General features: G+C 40.8%; 1 protein-coding gene across 1 annotated transcript in view; it reads right to left on the bottom strand.

The window, feature by feature from the left end:
- sardh (sarcosine dehydrogenase) overlaps positions 1–20,684 on the bottom strand; it is a 60,172-nt gene that overhangs the window by 11,928 nt on the left and 27,560 nt on the right. The window contains 7 exon segments of the mRNA XM_022198205.2: positions 3,529–3,622; positions 10,132–10,279; positions 11,454–11,567; positions 15,955–16,005; positions 16,008–16,092; positions 16,284–16,397; positions 16,591–16,674. Of these exon segments, the coding sequence (XP_022053897.2) occupies positions 3,529–3,622; positions 10,132–10,279; positions 11,454–11,567; positions 15,955–16,005; positions 16,008–16,092; positions 16,284–16,397; positions 16,591–16,674 (690 nt within the window).

Here is a 20,684-nt window from a genome sequence, read left to right as displayed (position 1 = left end):
CAGCAGAAAATAACCAGAATAGAATAGATGTGAGAATAAGATAAGGTGCACAAAATGAGGAAACAGGGAAACTGTAATCTCCTTTTAGAAAATGAATGTCATGTCCTGAAAGGAGTTGAAAAACTCCACCGGGGGAGAGAGGTGGAAGAAAACCGATGTATGATGGACAAAAAGTAAATGGAAGTAAAAAGAAAAGTATTTCTCAACCTGGGTGTTATTCTCCATAATTTTGTCCCTTTGAATATTGAACATAGTAACGTTTTATTCACCAGCTCCATTGTGGGGATTTTGGGAACAGCAGCATTGGATGTGACAACTAGGACAAACCTCCCACAGCTTCCCAAAGAGCCTCAATTTAACAGACATCTCAGAAACCTGTCTTTCTGACTGGAAGTAAAAACACATAGTGATGCCCTTAATATCGCACTAGCTGCTGTGAACTGCTCAGATGGAGGAGAAAAAATACCCACAACTGGAATCTGTCTATTTTATCACCACAAATGACAAAAATTGCTCAAACGTGTACTTTGTCATTTCATTTTGTAATTTGGAAAGCTGCAGATATGAACCTCCTTCTTGCATTTCTGACACGAGCCAAAGCATGTTTCAGCCTCACAATGTAAAGTAACTGGTGTCTGCGCAATAATAAAGCAGGGAGTGGATCTACTATGTTACGCAGTTTGCTGCAGCAGCTATGACTATTTCTGTAGCTTGGTGTTCGACTGGATCAGGTGATGTTTGATTCAACCAACTCCAGTCCAAACAGTCTATCAACTGTCTCTAACCTCAAATCATCAATCACAGCAGGGCGTCCGTCCTTCACTTCAGCCTACTTCTATGGTACTACTTTCTGAGTTTAACTTAACCAGCTTAGTTTAACAGTTTTTATTGATTTTTCACTAAACCCCATCATACATTTTTTTGCTATGGACTTTGGGAAATAAAATGTGCATACAGGGCTCCTGACTAACTTTTTCTCTAGTAGCCGGGTGGCTGTAGTTCACAGACAGCAGTGACATCAAGAATTATTCAGAAAATAATAAAATAACGTATTCTACGGTGAGATAAGGCCTTCGGAATTGATTTTTTTTTAAAAACAGTGCTGCAGTCGATCATGTTCACTTACTTGTGGGAAGCTAAAATTGTGATTGCTGTTAATATTAGTTGGGCCAATATAAAATTGTGGGACTTTTTATATCATCGTTGACGTTTTTGCTGTTTTCAGGCCTGAAATCAACATGGCCGCCTATAACCAAACACCACATGGCATTTTTACACAAAGATTCTTCCAAATATTATATACAGAATTGAGTAAAATTGAAATTGAAAGTTATTTATAAAGATATTGTAGTAAACCTGTTGACATGCCATAAATCCACAATTGACTCATACACTACTTTATATTAAATAACTCAGAAAGATTTGGAGTCTTTCAGTCTTTTCTTCAGGAGGAAATGACATCATGTGAAGCAGGTCATGTGATCTGGAATTAACACACTTCCTTGAGAGGTACTTTTGTAATAAGTCATTCTGTAATGTTAAATGTGATATTAGAATTCTTTTCATCACACACCTGTCTGAGCTGCTGTGTGGCAGTAACTGATTGGAGACTAGAGGCTTCTCTGTGCTCAGCTACTTAACTGGCATCTACTGATACATGCATTTGTTGAACATCTGTAAATTGTAGCTTCAGAAAACACTCGATGTCTCTAAACTGCATGAGTCTTTGCATGCACAAGTTCATTCTTATGTAAAAGAACACATTGAAACAGTTATCTGCACATTCATTTTTAATTATTTATACAATGTGTGAATAAATTATCAAACTGTAAGGGAACTGACAAAAAAAAGTGATACTAATTAAATGAAAGGGTTAAGTGCACCACTGCACCCAATGTAAAAATCAGTCTGCAGACCTGGTTAATACTCACGAGAGTTGAACCCATTAATTTGCTAGTATCAGCTTATTTCAGGTAAACTGTTCTCACAGCAGCCAATAAGTAACAAGAACCTTGTTATGAAAACACCAAAGTACAGGAGGCTTGATGTAATTTAGAGTTTGAACATCACAGAGACAAAATCTGGGATCTGTGTCAAGAATATTTGTCCATGTCATGTTTTTGGTCAAAAATAATTCCTAAAGACTGATGCAGTGTGTTGTTATTGCATTTTCTTTTAGACCCTTGAATATTGATGCATTTGTTGGCTTCAAAAATCCAGCATCCATCACTCGCTAATACAATTACAGTATTATAGAGAACCCACAATAGAAGCCAAACAAGAATTACACCCAGGCTGAAAAATGCCAAGAAGTCCTGTAAAGTGGTTAGAATGCAACCAAATGGAACGTGAGAGGAGATGCTAAAGAGAGGAGGAAAAGGAAAGCAAGGGAGGAAGAAAATATGGAAGGGAGTGAAAGAAAGGAGTGAAAACTTTCAGTTTCCCCAGTGAGTGCAGTGACAGCCAGGCCATCTGGCCAGTGAGCAGCGAGGGCTCACCCTGGGCCCCATATGTATGCTAAGGAGCTCTGGGGAGGATAGTACATGTAGTCCTGCACTTATTGAAAGCACACAGCAGATACGCCGACGACAAACTTAAATACGTGCATGACACAAGGTCGCTCATACATTTACCGGGCAACGTCCAAACACAAACACATGTGTAAGAATGCACATAAACGTGAATTCATTTGACCTAACGCACGCCAGCACGCTCGCTTCAAATGACAAGTTAGGAAAAGAGAAAGCGAGAGAGAGTCTAATGAGCTTTGAGGGGAGCAGAGGGGCAGAGAAAGCTCTGCTCTCACAGCAGTGCAGCCATTAAAATGTCACCCAGACAAGGCCAGCAACCAGCTGGAACACAGCACAAGCAACACATCCGCGCACATGCACAAACACTCCTGCAGAGCTGTAAGATGATGCTGACTGCAATCACCAGAGCGTTGCATAATTCATGCAAGAGCGGCTAAGACAGAGCGAGTGTGTGTGGACATATGTGTCGCTGCATGTGCCGGTACAACATGCTCTTTTTTTTATCTGAAGCCAGAAACACTGCTGAGGTCAACACGAGAGGCAGGAAAACTGAAAACTGAATGAAAAATACGGCTAGGTAGAAATGTACAGCCTCCCCAGAGTGTGTAAACAACAGCGCTGGAGACCTTGCTTTGTTTTCAGTCAGAGGCAGAAGAAGAAAGAGGTAGAAGGTGGAAAACAGGCAGAAAAAAAAATAATTTGGACAGCCTTGACATGTAAGTAAGTCACAAGGACGCCTTGAGACATGCCATCTGTCCCCACACACACAAACACACAAACACACACTCTACAATCTCTGATGACTGAACCTTTGAAATAATAAACCAGTTTCACTCAACAGCATGCGATTTGCATAGAATTATTTTTAATTAACTGCAATTTTTATTTAACTAGCGGCGACAGGGTTATGCTGAGGCTGACAAATGTACCACATCCAATTACTGTAGAAGTGACTTGAACCACTGGTGTGTGTGTGTTTGTGTGCGTGTGTTGTCACCTGATGTCCTGCTGCGTTGACAACTTTGTGGCTAGAGAAGGGGAAAGCTTCATTACTCAGGTCCGTGTCCAAAACCTCTTGTAAAACCTCTCGGCTGCAAACAGACAGAAAACACGGACATCACAACAGAGAAAACACAGAAAAGTAAAAAAAAACAAAAAAAAAACTGTGGCTGCCAGTGAATATATTTTGTATTTTCAAGTGTGCAACTGGTGTGGAGAAAAAATAATTAATCTCTTTGGGTTTTTATATTTTGTGTATGTTCTTCCCAACACAAGCAACACTGGAAAATCAGCTAATGTTCCAGCTTTGCTTCTCCCACAAACATACACTCACACACTAAAATCAATATTACGTAAAGATGAGTCAACAGAAAAAAAAAAGGACTAAGTTTAGCTTGCTCTGCTACTTGTACACTTGTATTATATGTGAGTGGGCAGGTAGAGAATACAACGTGTGGGGCCTTTTCTAGCAGATATTTTTGCAACGGTGTGGCAGGAAGCCAGGGTTGAAATATCTGGGGAACAGTTCGGATGACGTTAGCGCATCCATGTTTGTTCATCTGTGTGGGTGTGCTTTTTTTTCTAAAAAGCAAATCAATGTAGTCATAGTTAAAAGCAGAAACGTATCCATGCAGGGATGGTCATATATGTGATTTCATGCATATATTCCCTCGGTGTTATTTTTAACTCTGACCTGTCCTTTGATTCCCAGCTGAATGATGTATTGCAGCTCTGCTTTGCCCAACTGAGACAGCTAAACAAGATCAAATCATTACTTTCTTCGGCAGACTTACAAAAGGTCATCCATGCTTTTATCTCTTCCACTATTGCAAGGCACTTTGCTCCGTTACCAGCAGACCAAACATTCAAAGACTGCAGATGATACGAAACTCTGCTGCCAGGCTTTTAAGAGAAGTGACCACACTACGTCAGGGCTGGCTGCCTTTCACTGGCTACCAGTGAGTTTTGGAATTGATTTAAAGGTTATATCTGTTGCTTTTAAAGCCTTGAATGGTCTGGTTTCTGCCTGTATCCACGGTCTGCTAACTCCCTCAGAGCATGATCGTTGTTTGAGATCTTGTGACAGGGTCTTATTAAGGTTTCTAATTTTGAAATTGTCGCCAAAAGTAAGATGACCTTTGCTAACCAGGATCTAAGCTGTGAAATTCTCAGCCACCGTATCAACTTTTACATCTCTTCTTAAAAATCTAATCATAACTCTATTAAGAAATGTCAATCACATTTATTTAAGTTATTCAGGCCCTCCAGAAATTTGCGATGTTGTGTTTGCATCAATTAACACAAATTCAACCAATCTCGGCTAATTTTGCGCAACCTCGCAATTTTGTCCAATCACCGAAACTTTTCTGCAATTTTGGTCAGCGTCCCGTGAGTTCCATCAATTATAGCAGACCTCAATGCAAACATAATGAATGTACGTCACCGAATTACCTTCCTTGTTTATGGTTTGAAGATGCAGACATGCCCGATTCTAATGTCTGTCATTTACCAACAAAAATTACTGCTAAAGACCGTGCAAAACAATTCCCTGATGTTCTTCACCAAAGCGGAGGTAAACTGCTTTGCACTCGTGCAATATTGTGGCGGAATACAACTGAAAATCATCAGTTGACAAACACTTTTCTACCACAAAACATATTAGGAGAATGGCTGAAATAAGTGGACCACAGACCAGACACATTGCCGTGATGGAAGCTGTTGCAACCAGGCCTGCTGGAGCTCTGAAGGAAAGATTCATTAATTGACGTGACAAGCCGTCAGAGTGGTTGTGAACATGTGTGTGTCAGGATGTGAAAATAACTTTTTAAGCCCCTGATATATGAATATGATTCATTCAATAGTAAATGATAATTTTGTTTAAATCTACCAACCGCTTCATGTTAAACCAGTATCTGGCTGCTGCTAATTTCCCACCGTGGTGTGCCAGCTTGTGGAAATGGGTTGAAGTGTGTTAAAGAATTAGCTTAGGAATAAATATCGTCAATTAAAATGTTGAAACATGTTCAAAAAGGGGGGCTGCACAGTGCAGTAGTGGTTAGCACTTTCGCCTTGCAGCAAGAAGATCCCCAGTTCAAATCCCGGGGTGGGCCTGGGATCTTTCTGCATGGAGTTTGCATGTTCTCCCTGTGCGTGCGTGGGTTTTCTCCGGGCACTCCGGCTTCCTCCCACAGTCCAAAAACATGCTGAGGTTAATTGATCACTCTAAATTTCCCGTAAGTGTGAATGCGAATGTGAGTGTGTTTGTTCGTCTGTATATGTAGCCCTGCGACAGACTGGCGACCTGTCCAAGGTGTCCCCCGCCTTCGCCCGATTCAGCTGGGATAGGCTCCAGCACCCCCCGCGACCCTAGTGAGGATAAAGCGGTGTATAGAGAATGGATGGATGGATGTTCAAAAAGGTGAAAAAAAATGCAACTTTACAGCAACTGTCACTGTCTCCCGCAATTTCACTGCAACAAATACGCTTAAAACATCAAACAACAATCTCGAAAAAAGCCTGCGAAATCCTGGAGGGAATGATTATTTTATCTTGTTTATATCCTAAAGATGCCTTCCAATGAAACTCAAACTTTCTACCTTGTGGACATGTCTACTTGGACAAACTGTCCGAAATGCGGTGCCAGGGATTTTGAGCCATTCTGCGCTGCAGTTGGGTTAATTGCGTACAATTTTTAAAATCAGATTAATCATGATAATAGATTAATCCGCATCAATATGTTAATTTTGACAGCCCTGGGAAAAATGTAACAGGAGAAAAACGCACTAACAGCTTAAAGTTCAGAGGGTTAAAAAATGACCAGAGAGAGATTTTAAATTCTGGTTCTTACTGCTACTGTTTTATGTATTTTTACTAAAAAACACTTTGTATCTTTGTTTTTGAAGGTGCTGTATAAATGAACTATAAATATGCATGTGAGCAGGTCTGCGTGTGTGAGCTGGTGTTGTTCCACAGGCCGATGCTTTCTTCAGGCTGTCCTCCAATCTCTGTCCTCCCTTCGTACAGTGGACTCAAGTGGCCGAGAGCAAAGGCCAATTAGTTACACATACTCAGCAAACAGCTCCGTTTGGTGTGTATGTGTGTGCATTGGGTGGGAGAGGGGGGGCCTTACAACCACCAATTTGTTTCTCTGACTTGCCACTTCACTGTGGCTCTCAGCTGTGGATCCAAGGATGCATGTACAACACACACACACACACACACACACACACACACACACACACACACACACACACACACACACACACACACACACACACACACACACACACACACACACACACACACACACACACACACACACACACACACACACACACACACACACGACTCTCTTCAAGGATATCGCGTAATTTCATCTATTATACATAAGGTTCATAATTACAAAGCAAGTGGTTGAGCACCAGTTTCACCCCTTGGAACAAGCTGCCAAGCTGTGTGAGAGAAACGCTGCAAGTTTAAAGACTCCCCTCTCCGGAGAATATGAATGAGACGTCTCAGGGAGGGAAAACAGAGTTAACCGCATTTCCATAAACGCTGTAATTTTCTCACCCCTCGAGCTTTAAAGGGATCAATTTGTTTCATAGGAAAACAAAACCAAAACACTGGAGGAGTGATTTTTCTGCGATTCCTCACAGGAGGCAGAAACAATGAGGAGGAGCTAAAAAATCATTACGGCACTGCACTGTGAGAGGCAACACAGACGCCAATCTTCACTATAATATCCACACACACAAACACAAGCTGAGTGCATTTTGGAGGCTAGGGAAAACTCAATGAGATACATAATCAGCATCCTATTGTGTACGTGTGCGCATCCCTAATGAAACACACACACAAGGGGCTGCTGGTGGTGGTGACGCAACAGACTCTAGCTTGACGTAAGTAATAAAAAAGCAAGTGGGACAGAAAAGTCTGAAAGAGGGCACTGGGAACAGGCAATTGAGCCGAGAGGGAGGCGAGGGGGGACGGGAGGGTGAGGAAAGGTGAATACCAGCTACAGACCAAGAGAAAAGAAACCGAGCAGAGCAGGAGTTGAGAAAAGCCTCAAGGAGGAGAAATCGACAAAGCCCACACAGAGAACAGAGTGGAGTAACCCTGCTGCTGGCAAGAGGGAAAGAACAAAGGCAGAATGGGGTGAGGCAGCGGGGGAGAGAGCCAGAGAGGAGGTGAGAGGGGAGGAAGAGATAGATGAGGAGTGCAGGGAATGAGATGGGGCAGAGGTAAAGGTGGCCTGGCTTGCTCTTTGAGTGAAGAACAAAGAGAAACCAGTAGGAAGCAAGAAAAAAGTGACAAGCCTGGACTACCTCCCATGTCCAAATGTGCAGCCCCAGCTTTATCTGGACAATACATGAATACACACCTGAAGATGAGGAAATAAATCAATGGTTCTGACGGAGGAGTGGGTGGTATTTACAGGTCAGGTAAAGTGAATTGCAAACATCTCCCTAGAGAAATATCGGATTTTAATTAGCATCTCGAAACACGTAGGATCAAACTTCGTCTGACACAACTTCCCATTCAACTGCAGTCCCACAGTTTTACCCAGAGGCATTCGTAGCTTGGAGCAGCATCCAAACAAGAAAACAGAAGAACAGGAGCTTTTCTCAGGGCTTGAAGAGAACTCGGCCTGTTACGCCACAGGAGCTTTCCCCAGGGGTTCGGTGCATTTCCACTGCAGATACCACGGTCAAATATAACTTCCAGGGAAGTTATTCTACCCCTCAGAATGTCCCGGCTTGGGAGGCAGTACAATTTCTTTTTTAAATTGTAGGAAATCTGAGGTTTGGGCTTGCAGCTCTGAAAATTCCTGATTAGCTGAGTACTTGCAGGATTTTATCTCAGGCACCATGAACAGTTTTTTCTCTGTGCTTCAACATTCATCATCTAATGACAAAGGACAACCTCCAGCAGGAATAGAAAGCGAGCAATGACGAGACATACATGAAAATCTTTTGTGAGTCAATCAGCCTGAACTGGACTAGAGCAAGCAAGCAAAAATTCAAAATTTTCTGGTGTTTTTTTCCCATTTGTCAGTGGACTAATATGACCAATCTTTATGGGTTTTTCAGAATGCAGTCAAAATACAGACAACAAATGGTAAAAAAGAACCTTTAAGTTCCTTGAAATGCATGCCTGAGACTGGTTTGATTCCCAGCAGACCTGGACCTTTGACTACATGTCATTCCGCTGCTCCCTTTCCCTACATGCCCTGTCAATCTGCACAGTCTCTATCAAATAAAGGCAAAAATGCCAAGAAATTACCTTTTAAACTTCTTGCAACTTTGGGTGGAAGCATGTTTTTTTAAATATAGGACAATTAAAGAAGCATTCCAACTTGCCTGCCTGTTTTAGCCACTCATTTAAGTGTCAGTGCTGTCACAGCTTAATCCCTGAGCATCACTGCTCAAGTGAGACGAAGGTCTGCCGCTTTATTGCTGTTGACGTTGTGTCCTTGAAAGTCATTGCTGCAGTGTTTACCGGGGAATTATCTTGGAAGGTGATGTAGGAGCAAGAGATGTTGTTTTATTTTGATTTATTTAGACTGTATAAAATTATTGTGACACTAAAGTTGTGTTCAGTGAAGACACACAAGAGCAAAGTGAAGTGTGCTCATATAACTAACAAATCTGTGATGTTGTGTCATGGAATAGCAGGCTGCAGTTTTTTGCATAAATGTAAAACAAAAGCAAAAAAGTTAAATTCATGCTGACAGCCAAGTCCAGGGATCAGTTTTTCTCCCTTCCCTTTTCTGTGAAAACACCAGGGCTTTAAAATTTGGCATCCATTCAGCCATAGCACACTGCATGTCGATTTGCAAGTCACACTGGGGCTTTGATCCACTTGCTATTCTCTCCATGATGCTGCAGATGCTTTTAAATGGTTCTTTTGGGCTAGAAGATATTTTGGATCTTTTCGACTTTTAGGCAAGATCGGTAGATATATTGAAATCCATTGACCTCTAACCAAAAGTATAAAGTGCTGATAACACAAAGAGGAGCTGCTCTGAGACATATTTATCGTGATCTCTCATTCTGTCACGGATGTTTCATAACTGGTGTTACTTATCATGAATCGGGTTGTAGAAAAGTGTCTCAATCCTCGGTCACTTCCACCTCATTTTCTTGGGAATCCCAACATGTTTCCGTACCAAATGATATAATAATCCTTCCATTGTGATTTGCCCCAATCTCCTCCCTCAGCAGGCATCAAGGTGGGACCCTGTTCAGATGCTCAGACCATCATCATCGCTCACCCAGGTGAAAAAATAGATTTTAATTGACTTTGCCTTGTTTATAGCATCATGAAACAGTTAATGGCAACATTAAACTGCAGAATTAACCTTGAACCTCTTTGATTGTGTCTCCTGTTTTCAGTCCTTGCACTCATCTCTCATATTTGTGGCTAAGTCTCAAGAGCAGCTCCGTCATCCGATAGACTCTAATTGATCAAATGTTGTCTTTTCAGGTCCTTTCCTCACTCCTGTTCCATGCTTTGTCTGTCCGTTTCTCACCTGGTTATTTATCCCAACACTGCTAACATTCATCCTAGCCCTCTAATTTCCACTTCCTCCCTGTCTCACCTCTTGGGTCCCTGAATGCTGATCATTCCCATGTCCTCAGAGTGGTCTGTCAGCTGGCAGCGGAAGCCTTGGTCTTGAAGAACTGATCTAATGTGGTTCCAGTTGTGTTCTGCTACACCGCCTCCGATGGCCAGGTAGTACGCATCACCTGGAGGAAAGGGCACAAGAATGACACTCTGGAAACACAATTATATACTGTAACTACATCTTGTGACAAAATGATGGAAGTACATCTAAATATTTGGCAAGTTTGAAAGATATTCTTGAAATTTTGGCAGGGCAAAACTTAACTCAGCCCTGTTTTCTTTCCACCAACTTAATACTGATATTATCAACAGTACTTTGTCAAGAAAACACATAATGGTGCAAAAGCAACTTTAAACATCACGGCATTAAACTGCAGCTTCCCACGTAATACACTATTATGCAATAGTCATTAGTTTTGATTAATTAATGTGTCTCTTCTGATTCATGTGTACCCTGTGGTATTTTTAATTAGCAGCAATGACTCTCAGCCCATCTGGTCTCAGAACCCCTTCTTTTTATTTATTTATTTTTTGGGCTTTCTGATGAAGTGGTCAAATAATGAAGAAGCAAAATCAAAATTGAAGACAATACAAAAAATAAATACTTAAAATAACATTTTCCTGTTTCCCTTTCTCATTTTTTTCTTTGTTAATAACAAATTGTTTGGCAATTTTTCACCTGTTTTTGACAAGCTGGATTTTTTTTTGGATAATTTCCATAATATTAAAGACTTTGCATCTCATCATCTCCTCATTATTTTTACCACTGCCAAGTGCAGCAAACTTTTTGTGCAAAATTTCAGCAGTTTATCTACAAATTTCTTTTAGTTTTCGATCGTTTTCTTGTAAGTTTGTTGAGTGTGACAGAAAGAAAAAAAACTCACAGACGAAAACGTAAACAGAAAAGTAAATAAAAATGACTGAGTGGTAAACCCAATAACAGACACATGGAGCCGACCAGCAAGACAACGTTACTGAAAATGAAAGTTAGATTTCACAGAGATATGCTGACAGTGATGCATTGAATTGACAGAGGGGAAAAGCACGAGTGCACAGAAGAATAAGCGATACGAGAATAAACTGATAAATATAAGAGATAAGCAGAGCTGACAGATCAACTGGGAGAAACAATAATAAATAGAACCGAGCAAAAACAACAATACATCCAAAGTAAGATACGACAGAATGAGATATAAAACAAGAGGCAGAACACAACAGTTAAAAATGACAAAAAAATGATGGAATGATAAACAGCAGCAGATACGCAGCACAGTAGATGGATGTGTGGACGCTCACCGTTGGATTCTGGTGCCAGGGGCAGGTTGGCAGCACCAGCCTCCAGTCGGCTCACTGTCAGGTCGGCCTCTGCTCCTCCTCTTTTATTCAACATGCAGGTATACACTGTGGAGCCTGTATTATGCGCAAACACACACAGAAGTAATTAATTACAGTGGCAGACTTTGTGGGTAAATCTTCGGTGTGCGGTTCTGTGGGGGAAAAAAAAAAACAATATCTGACATCAATCCTCCGTTTGCAACTCACTTTTTGTTAGGAATCCAGCTCATATGCTTGTGTCTGATTGTGTGTGCTCTCCTGACTCCCATGTGTGAATAGGAATGAATTTTTAATACATTGAAGCTACACCAAGTTCACGCCTTTGCTGTTTTTGTTCCTCGTTACCAAGGAAACAACTTAAATAAGAGCTGCAATGACTGCTAAGAAACATCCCTCAACAAAGCTATCCATGATGAGGATGTCCTAATGAATTTTCTAATGAATGAAGTCTGTACATAATTACAAGCGACATAAAATCATAACATGTCCATCATTGGTTTCCCAAAGGAGCTGGTGGCTGCACTGACATGCTAATATGTGCTTGTCCCACTGTCATTTTTCATTTGAAAGAGTGATTGATGTTACAGTTTCATTTGTCACCGGTATTAAAGAAAATGATGTGTAAAGCACATCATTTTCATCCTGCTGGGACGTTTAATATTCTCTGAGCAAGTGTGAGCCCCACAGTCGCTGTCGATTAAAAACTGCGAGCAAGAAGCAGAGAGAGTGATGGACCAGATCTTGTCAAGATAATGGGGAGGATATTAAAGTGAAATCATTCAATTTAAAGGTAATACGCAGGTAAACGCCTTTCTGGGTGTGTATTTTGAATCAGCTGTGAGCTTTACAGGTCTCACTGGAGAACTACTACATAATGGAAAATTTATTTGGCTTTTTTGGGCTGATAAACGTCTGATGAGCTACCTTAAGTCTGCGTTAATCAGGTGTGAAGACTACAAGCTTGAAAATGAATCATCTTGGGTGTGTAGAGACACCAGATCACTGCCACCTGTTCAGACACATACAATCTGTATCTTCATTTTTTTCCTCGGTCTCCTGTATTTATGATTCTCTCTCAGCATGAATAAATCTTTATTCAACATTTGTCAATTTCCACTTAGTCTGCTCATGTAAATTGCTTTTAATATTTATAACTGTTAGGCACATTACATGCTCCTTGAGTCTTGCTTTATTCTACCATCTTCTTGACCCGAGGACACCCACTTTATTAAACAAATAAGGAGTGTTTTATTGTATAGTTTGTGACATTCATGATTGAAATCCATTTATCTATATTTGCATGTTGATTTATATTGGCTACTATCCATTTTCTAGAGTATGTCGATTCAAGTCTCTGACTAAAATCTCAGTTTTGAGCTTCACATTTGAAACATGACTAAGACTGCATTTTCAACCGTTTCCACAACCAGGTATTGGTTTTATTATTTTTCATTACTTCTCTTCTATAAAACAATTTGTGTTATGATCAATTTGAAGGAAAAGTACGACGCAAATTAAGTCCGAATGATGACCGATACACATGAATGTGATTGGATACTTATGATGTAATGCTAGCAGCAGAGTCTTTAAGGCCTCCATGGGTCAGATTTGTTTCTGAGCGTCCTACAGATGTTTGATCACATTGGTGTCTGTGAAACCTGGAGGTCAGGTCAAAACTTAGAGCTCTTGGTTGTGCTCCTCTAGTTGTTCCGGATGAAGAAAATAGCACACCTTTTGCTAGAGATACACACGTGGACAAAATTGTTGGTACCCCTCAGTTAAAGAAGGAAAAACCCACAATTCTCACTGAAATCACTTGAAACTCACAAAAGCAACAATAAATAAAATTTATTAAAAATTAAATAATCAAAAACAGCCATCACTTTTGAATTGTTGATTAACATAATCATTTAAAAAAACAAACTAATGAAACAGGCCTGGACAAAAATGATGGTACCTCTATAAAAGATTGAAAACTATTTGACCAGAGTGACATGATTAACTCAGGTGTGTCATTTAATTGACATCACAGGTGTTTCCAAACTCATAATCAGTCAGTCTGCCTATTTAAAGGGAGACAAGTAGTCACCCTGCTGTTTGGTGAAAAGGTGTGTACCACACTGAACATGGACAACAGAAAGCGAAGGAGAGAATTGTCCCAGGACATCCGAAAAAAAATTATAGACAAACATCTTAAAGGTAAAGGCTATAAGACCATCTCTAAACAGCTTGAAGTTCCTGTGACAACAGTGGCTCATATTATTCAGAAGTTCAAGACCCACGGGACAGTAGCCAACCTCCCTGGACGTGGCCGCAAGAGGAAAATTGATGACAAATTGAAGAGATGGATCGTTGGAATTGTATCCAAAGAGCCCAGAGCAACCTCCAAAGAAATTAAAAGGTGAACTCCAAGGCCAAGGTACATCAGTGTCAGATCGCACCATTCGTCGTTGTTTGAGCCAAAGTGGACTTCATGGGAGACGACCAAGGAGGACACCACTGCTGAAAAAAACTCATAAAAAAGCGAGACTGGAATTTGCAAAAATGCATGTTGACAAGCCACAAAGCTTCTGGGAGAATGTACTTTGGACAGATGAGACCAAACTGGAGCTTTTTGGTAAGGCACGTCAACTCTATGTTCATAGACTCAAAAACCAAGCATACGAAGAAAAGAACACTGTCCCTACGGTGAAACATGGAGGAGGCTCAGTAATGTTTTGGGGCTGCTTTGCTGCATCTGGCACAGGGTGTCTTGAAAGTGTGCAAGGTACGATGAAATCTGAAGACTATCAAGGCATTCTGGAGAGAAATGTGCTGCCGAGTGTCAAAGCTTGGTCTCAGTCGCAGGTCATGGGTCTTCCAACAGGACAACGATCCAAAACACACAGCCAAAAACACCCAAGAATGGCTGAGAGAAAAGCGTTGGACTATTCTAAAGTGGCCTTCTATGAGCCCAGATCTGAATCCCATTGAACATATGTGGAAGGAGCTGAAACATGCCATTTGGAGAAGACACCCATCAAACCTGAGACAACTGGAGCTGTTTGCTCATGAGGAGTGGGCCAAAATACCTGTTGACAGCTGCAGAACGCTCATTGACAAATACAGAAATCGTTTAATTGCAGTGATTGCCTCAAAAGGTTGTGCAACAAAATATTAAGTTATGGGTACCATCATTTTTGTCCAGCCCTATTTCATTAGTTTGTTTTTTTAAATAATTATGTTAATCAACAATTCAAAAGTGATGGCTGATTTTGATTATTTAATTTTCAATAAATTTTTATTTATTGTTACTTTTGTGAGTTTCAAGTGATTTCAGTGAGAATTGTGGGTTTTTCCTTCTTTAACTGAGGGGTACCAACAATTTTGTCCACGTGTGTATCTTCTAGTGTCACTCCTTCATTCTATTTCCCACAATTCTTTTATCTTTTGTTATTTGACACACTTTTGCTATTTGCAACTGTTTGCCAGACATCTAGACTCCACCTTCTTTTGTTCGTTGTGTATTACCCTCTGTTACTGATTAGCAACCATATGCAAATGAACCACTGTTCACTCTTGTATTTACATACGGTCTCCCTCCCTACTGTCTGACCATCCCTATAAAATGTGTCTTACTTTCACAGACTCATGCTCTGCGTTGGTAAGCCAATAAACACCTCACTACAGCAAACTTCGAAGGACTAAGAGTGAAACCAACATTCTTGAGCAGCTTTTGTTGTGATGTGAATCATACTGTACTCTTGGAGGAGGCCATAGTTGTCTGGGAGTTCTGTTTCCATGGCGCAGATGTGTTTGGTCGTTTTATGTGAGCGGTACGTGTCAAAATAACATCTATATGAATGGGGGGGATCCAAGGTTTTCCTGCAGAGCATTGCATTAAAACGAGATTATCAATGTTACACTCTTCACCTGCCTGTTTGTAATGTGGCTCATCTGTGTATATAGCTGCTTTCAGTCTATTCATAACGCGGGCCCGCTGGGAGTCGGCGGTGTCAGACACTTTCAAATCCTTCACAGCTAAACAACTAAAATGTGTTGACATCCCAGCATTTTTTTCGCCAAGATTTGATGTCTGTTTCTGAAAGGACGTCGCTGTCAACACGGAGGCCGGAGAAATAGCAATGTGTAGAAAGAGGTTTCCCATTTTCACATCTGTACACACCTGTCACCTTAGGAATCGGGCGTCACTGTTGGTTTGCTGATTGTGAAAGGTTACCAAAAAAAAAAAAAAAAAAGCGAGGCAGAAGACTCTTGTCACCACTTTTAACAGCATCTCTGAGGCACTCCATGCTGGCATTTAGAAGTGGTATTTGGAGTTTTTGTGGTGGAGTGGACTCATGTGTTGGCATCTTTTTTTGTGTGCCCCGTGTATCTGGCCTCTTCAGACCATCAATCTTTCCTCCCATCTGTCTGTGCATGTGTGTGTGTGAGTGTTTGCTTTAGCAGCAGGCTAACTGACCTGGCTTCTTGTTGACATCAGCTGTGAACAACCAATCAGCTGCCTTCTTGCATCTGGTCCAGTGAGATAGAACTTTCCAAAGTAGGACATGTCAAACACAGCCACACTGTGTCTACATGAAAGGCACTCACTCTTAATCTGCATTTAAAGAACACAACCCACACATCCAGTGAACACGGGCTTCGACTCTGACACAAATGTTGTCCTGTCTTTGACAACATGACATTTCTAAGATGACTGTTTATCATCGGCCAATCCTTAAAGGCAGCAATTCATCAAACGGGGTGAAATTAAAGGGAAAGGAGCACACTTCTGCTCTCGTATCTTACCACATCGTGATGCGGAGGGAATCCAAAGGTGTACTCTTTGTTCAGCAGCTCGTTGTATTTGTAGTTTACATTCTTCTTAATGTCATAAGACCCATAGTAATCATAGTCTTTAAGCTTCGCAAGAACAGACAAACAAAACAGTTAGAGGCTAATGAATCCTAATCATATTTTTCCCAAGTACAGTGAAGGACAAAGCACCAGACCAGATAGCCAGGCTTATGAAAAATTAGAATCCTAATTGTTTATGTCTTTCCAAATGCATGCTGTCAATATGTGGAAGTAAATGAATCATTAGTGCGAGTCTCACAGGAGCAGGTCCGTCTTTGTTGAACCAGCCAGGTCTCTCCCAGCCATGTCGCTCCTGGAACACACAGCCTTGTTCTGTCAGCACCTGAAACAATCAAACCAGCACGGCAAATCAGGACAGAAAGCATCATTATTTAGTTTCTACAATAGAATAAACTGCATGGAAACATATGTCAAAAGTAAGAAATCAGTAAGTCACCTTTTGAGGAAACATTTTGACAATTCTGAGGTTGCAAAATTGATCATCATTTAGCAGACTCGTTTATCATATTTACAGAAATGAAGATGTCCATTGACACCTGAAGGTAGCCAAAACAAGCTATAATTAGAACAGCAAAATACTCTCATGTGATGTGATTTATATATCAGTTCATCCAGTTTTGTATTTCCAATTAGCTGTGGAATGCAAACCTTAATAATTTCCCCTTCTTTTGTCTCAGTTTTGGTCTCCACCATCTTCTAAATTGTGGATACTTTAGTGGCTAAGACTCTGCTATGTTCACCAGCTAACCCAAAACTTTTTCTGTTTGTCATTTGTTGCCGTGTCGCTAAATTGGAAAAGGGATTTATAGAGAATTTTTCCCTGGAAAATGTTGTCTTACTAAGCTGAAAGAAGGTTAATGTGAATGCTTCTGACTTATTCAGCATCAGCACAGAGTTTAAAGTAAAAACAATGAGCTGAAAAAATTCTAAAACATCCCAAAGAACTGAGAGGAACTTAATCCAGTCACTTGAGTCATTCTTAATAGACAATCATTATTTTCTGTGCAAGTTGCACAAAGAGCAAAAAATAAACACGCTTAGAATATCAAACTTCTTCTAAAAACAGAGAAGCTCATGAGAAGGGATGGCAAACCCCGCTTGTTGACCACATGCTGCTACAAAAATAGTACATTTCTTAATTCCTGATTTCTTGAGGAGGCTTTAGATATTTCAAGGCTTCTCATCCTCCTTGTTAAAACTGACAGTCGCCCACAGTTGGTAGGTATGTTCTGCAATGCTCTCCTCCTAGCAGGCAGCTAGCAGCTCTTGCCAAAACTTCCCACACCAAGCTATATTTACCATCTGTGCTACCGAGGTAGAGAAAATGTGTGAGCAGCAGTGTCAGAGATGGCCTGCTTGTGCTCTGAAATAATCCTGCTTTGCCTCCTAAATGTAGACGGTCTCATTATTTGCACAGGGGCAACGTCATTGACTGATGAAAACCTTATGTACCTTCTAGCTATAACACATGCTCTCTGTTTTGTGGTTTTACATAGAAAAGGTGCAGGTTTTTAGACACATATCATTGGCTACCGACATGTTGTGCGTTGGACAGTTGTCTTTATGAACCCTGATTGACAGCACCTTTGAACTGTGCTCATTGTTTTTGTACAAATAGGAAGAGACTGATTTAAACAGATTCCGCATATTTATAAGTTCATAATTTGCCTTTCAGGATCTACTACAATATGTTTACATTCTTTAACGATCAAAAAATACACTATTTTCTTCAAACTGTACATTGCTGCAGCATCACTTCTCTTTCTCTTTTCATTTTAGCTCCTGAAAAGCCCAGTCTGCTCTGATTGGTTGGCTGGCTGGATGAAAGCGAGATAACACTGGTAACGTGTCGCGACACACAACTATATTAGCGTAGTTGAGAGACGCAGCCATAACAGAGGCGGCTCTGGTAAGGAAACAATGACACACTGTTAGAAAAGTGCCCATTCTTTGTTGTTATGCAAATTTGTTACAAGGTCATGTCGATAAGTAATAGAAGAAAAGCTGGGATTCAAAGCCTTGTGTTTAAGAAAAGTGAGGAGCAGTGATTTCTGAGAAAGAAAGTAGCTCAATGTGGTGTGACAACCCAATAACATAATATGGCCTCTTTAATACTGATTTTTTTTCTCTTTTTTTTGTAATTAGTCCAACCACACAAAGAAGCCAAGAACACAATGGTAGATCAGAGTAAACAGCAAGGTCTTTCAGTAATTAGCATAACTTAGAAAAGAACTGAGGCAATAGAAAGTCACATGAATTCAATTTTTTTCAGTGATATTTTTCTTCTCTTACTAAATTAATAAATTAAAGTTTTCCCTCATAATATCATTTAAATTCATGACGTGGACACAAGCCAATATTTAAAACATTAAAAGTTAGCACCACTTCATGTCCTTGTTTTCGTGCTTCTTTACAAAGTCCTTAAAGTCTTTTTTGAAAAAGGACCTTCGGGAAACTCAGTGAATTATAGAAAAAGGTTAGCCTAGCCGCGCTAGACAACCCACGGCAACGAATTTAATTCTCTGCCAGGGTGGGTCTAGTTACCCTCCATAAGGCTCGAGGTTGGATTCTCCTAAAACTGGCCGGACCAATCACCATGAAGTGTAGAGTCAGAAGGCGGGCGTAACTAAGTGACGACAGAGGCACGACGATTCTGACAGAAACAACCAGCGCACAATAAACAGTCATCTTTCGACTCGGCTTTGCCCACAGCCCTTAAAGATTTGAAGCTAAAATTCAACTTGAAAGATAAACAAAGGACGGCACTGAAGTGTTTCATTGAGAAGAAAGACATATTTGGACTTATGCCGACGGGATATGGCAAATCCTTAATATATCAGTTGGCTCCGCTGGTTGGGAAGCTAATGGGACTTAGCCACAATCCGCCGGCACTCTAGGAACTCCGTCAGCCTATTCGTTGCGCTGATTGGTTGTATATCTACCCAATTGCTGCAGAGTGATTTGAAAGACAACCTTTTAGCCCGCCTCCCTCCCTGTCGAGCGGTCCTAGACCCTTGTGCCTTCAGAACATGGGTCTAGGGCGGCTAGGCTAGAAAAAGGTGTCAGTGAAGCTAAATAAAACAAGCTCTAAGAAAGGAGCCGATTTGAGCGACAACATACATCAACAACATCGCTGATGGAATATGCGCGACAGTAATCTGTTCTGACTAAATGCCTTTATGTGTGAGGAGGGGCAGAAAAAGTTAAATGAAGTCTGGAACAGGAAAGCATGTCTAAGTGGATCATTAATGCATAAAGTATGGTGGCGAGGTGCATTAAGAGTTTATGCCAGGCTAAGGGGAGAAAGAAGGCGGAAAGACGCCCGGGACTAGGCTAGCGAAGCTAAGTGTATCATTTATAGTCATGTTGGCAGGAGTCGCATTAATAAATGTAGCTGCTGGGGATAAGTTACGCTGCTAACTGCCTGCTGCCTGAGCCTGAATCAGCTATTTGCCTCTAGATGTGACAAGATGAAAAGACGAGGCAGACAGAAAAGAAATGAAAGGGTGACAGAGAGATAAACATATAGCGAGAGATGGGGTCAGTGTTTGACAAATGATGTCTTTGCAATCACTTGCACACCAATGTCTCTGAAGTGCACTCTATTCTTCTCAGTGTCTTCTGCACACATACAGAAACCTGACAAGCTGGAGCTTCAGCAGCATCACTTGATTTGTTCTATTACCGTACTGCTGCTTCAATAGACCAATCAGACGCTGAGGTTACAGAGTTTAAAAGAGGGTAGGAAGGAGCAGAGCCTCCTTTTCTATCACATAAAATGAAGACTGTGACATAAATGAGAGTGAGGAGAGAAAAATGGAGAAGATTTGTGTGAATAGTCAGACTAACAGAGGTGGAAAACTGAATAGCTGAAGGACAGAAGAAGAAAAAACTGCAACTCAGAAGGTGAAATGGTTCCATCTACGCTGAGAAACTTCACTGACATGAGTCCAGAAAGTTTCCCTATGGCCATGCACAAGTTTAAAAGCATAAATGTTTGCCTAAATCATGAGGGATACACAACACTGCCCACATTTTTTCACCATAAGATAGGAATGCATAAGTGAAGCTAAGTTTAGGCTTCAGATCAAGAAAAAGATTAAAATGCAGATCGTCTTGCATCTCGCAGTTCCCCCAGCCTGATTCTACCTGATTTATCTTCACAAACTTCAGAATCATAGTTCTTTTCTTCTTGGCTATGCTAATGCTCAAAATAACTCTTAAATGACTCATCAAACCACAGCTGAAAGGAGTCTAACTTGCAGCGGAAAGAAAGTGCACAAGGGTTATTTCCTTGAACTCCTCATGAAACGCGTTGATTAACTGTCTGCA

This window comes from Acanthochromis polyacanthus, chromosome 18 (assembly GCF_021347895.1).
Source record: "Acanthochromis polyacanthus isolate Apoly-LR-REF ecotype Palm Island chromosome 18, KAUST_Apoly_ChrSc, whole genome shotgun sequence".
Classification (NCBI taxonomy): domain Eukaryota; kingdom Metazoa; phylum Chordata; class Actinopteri; family Pomacentridae; genus Acanthochromis; species Acanthochromis polyacanthus.
This window is presented reverse-complemented; position numbering and strand designations above follow the sequence as displayed.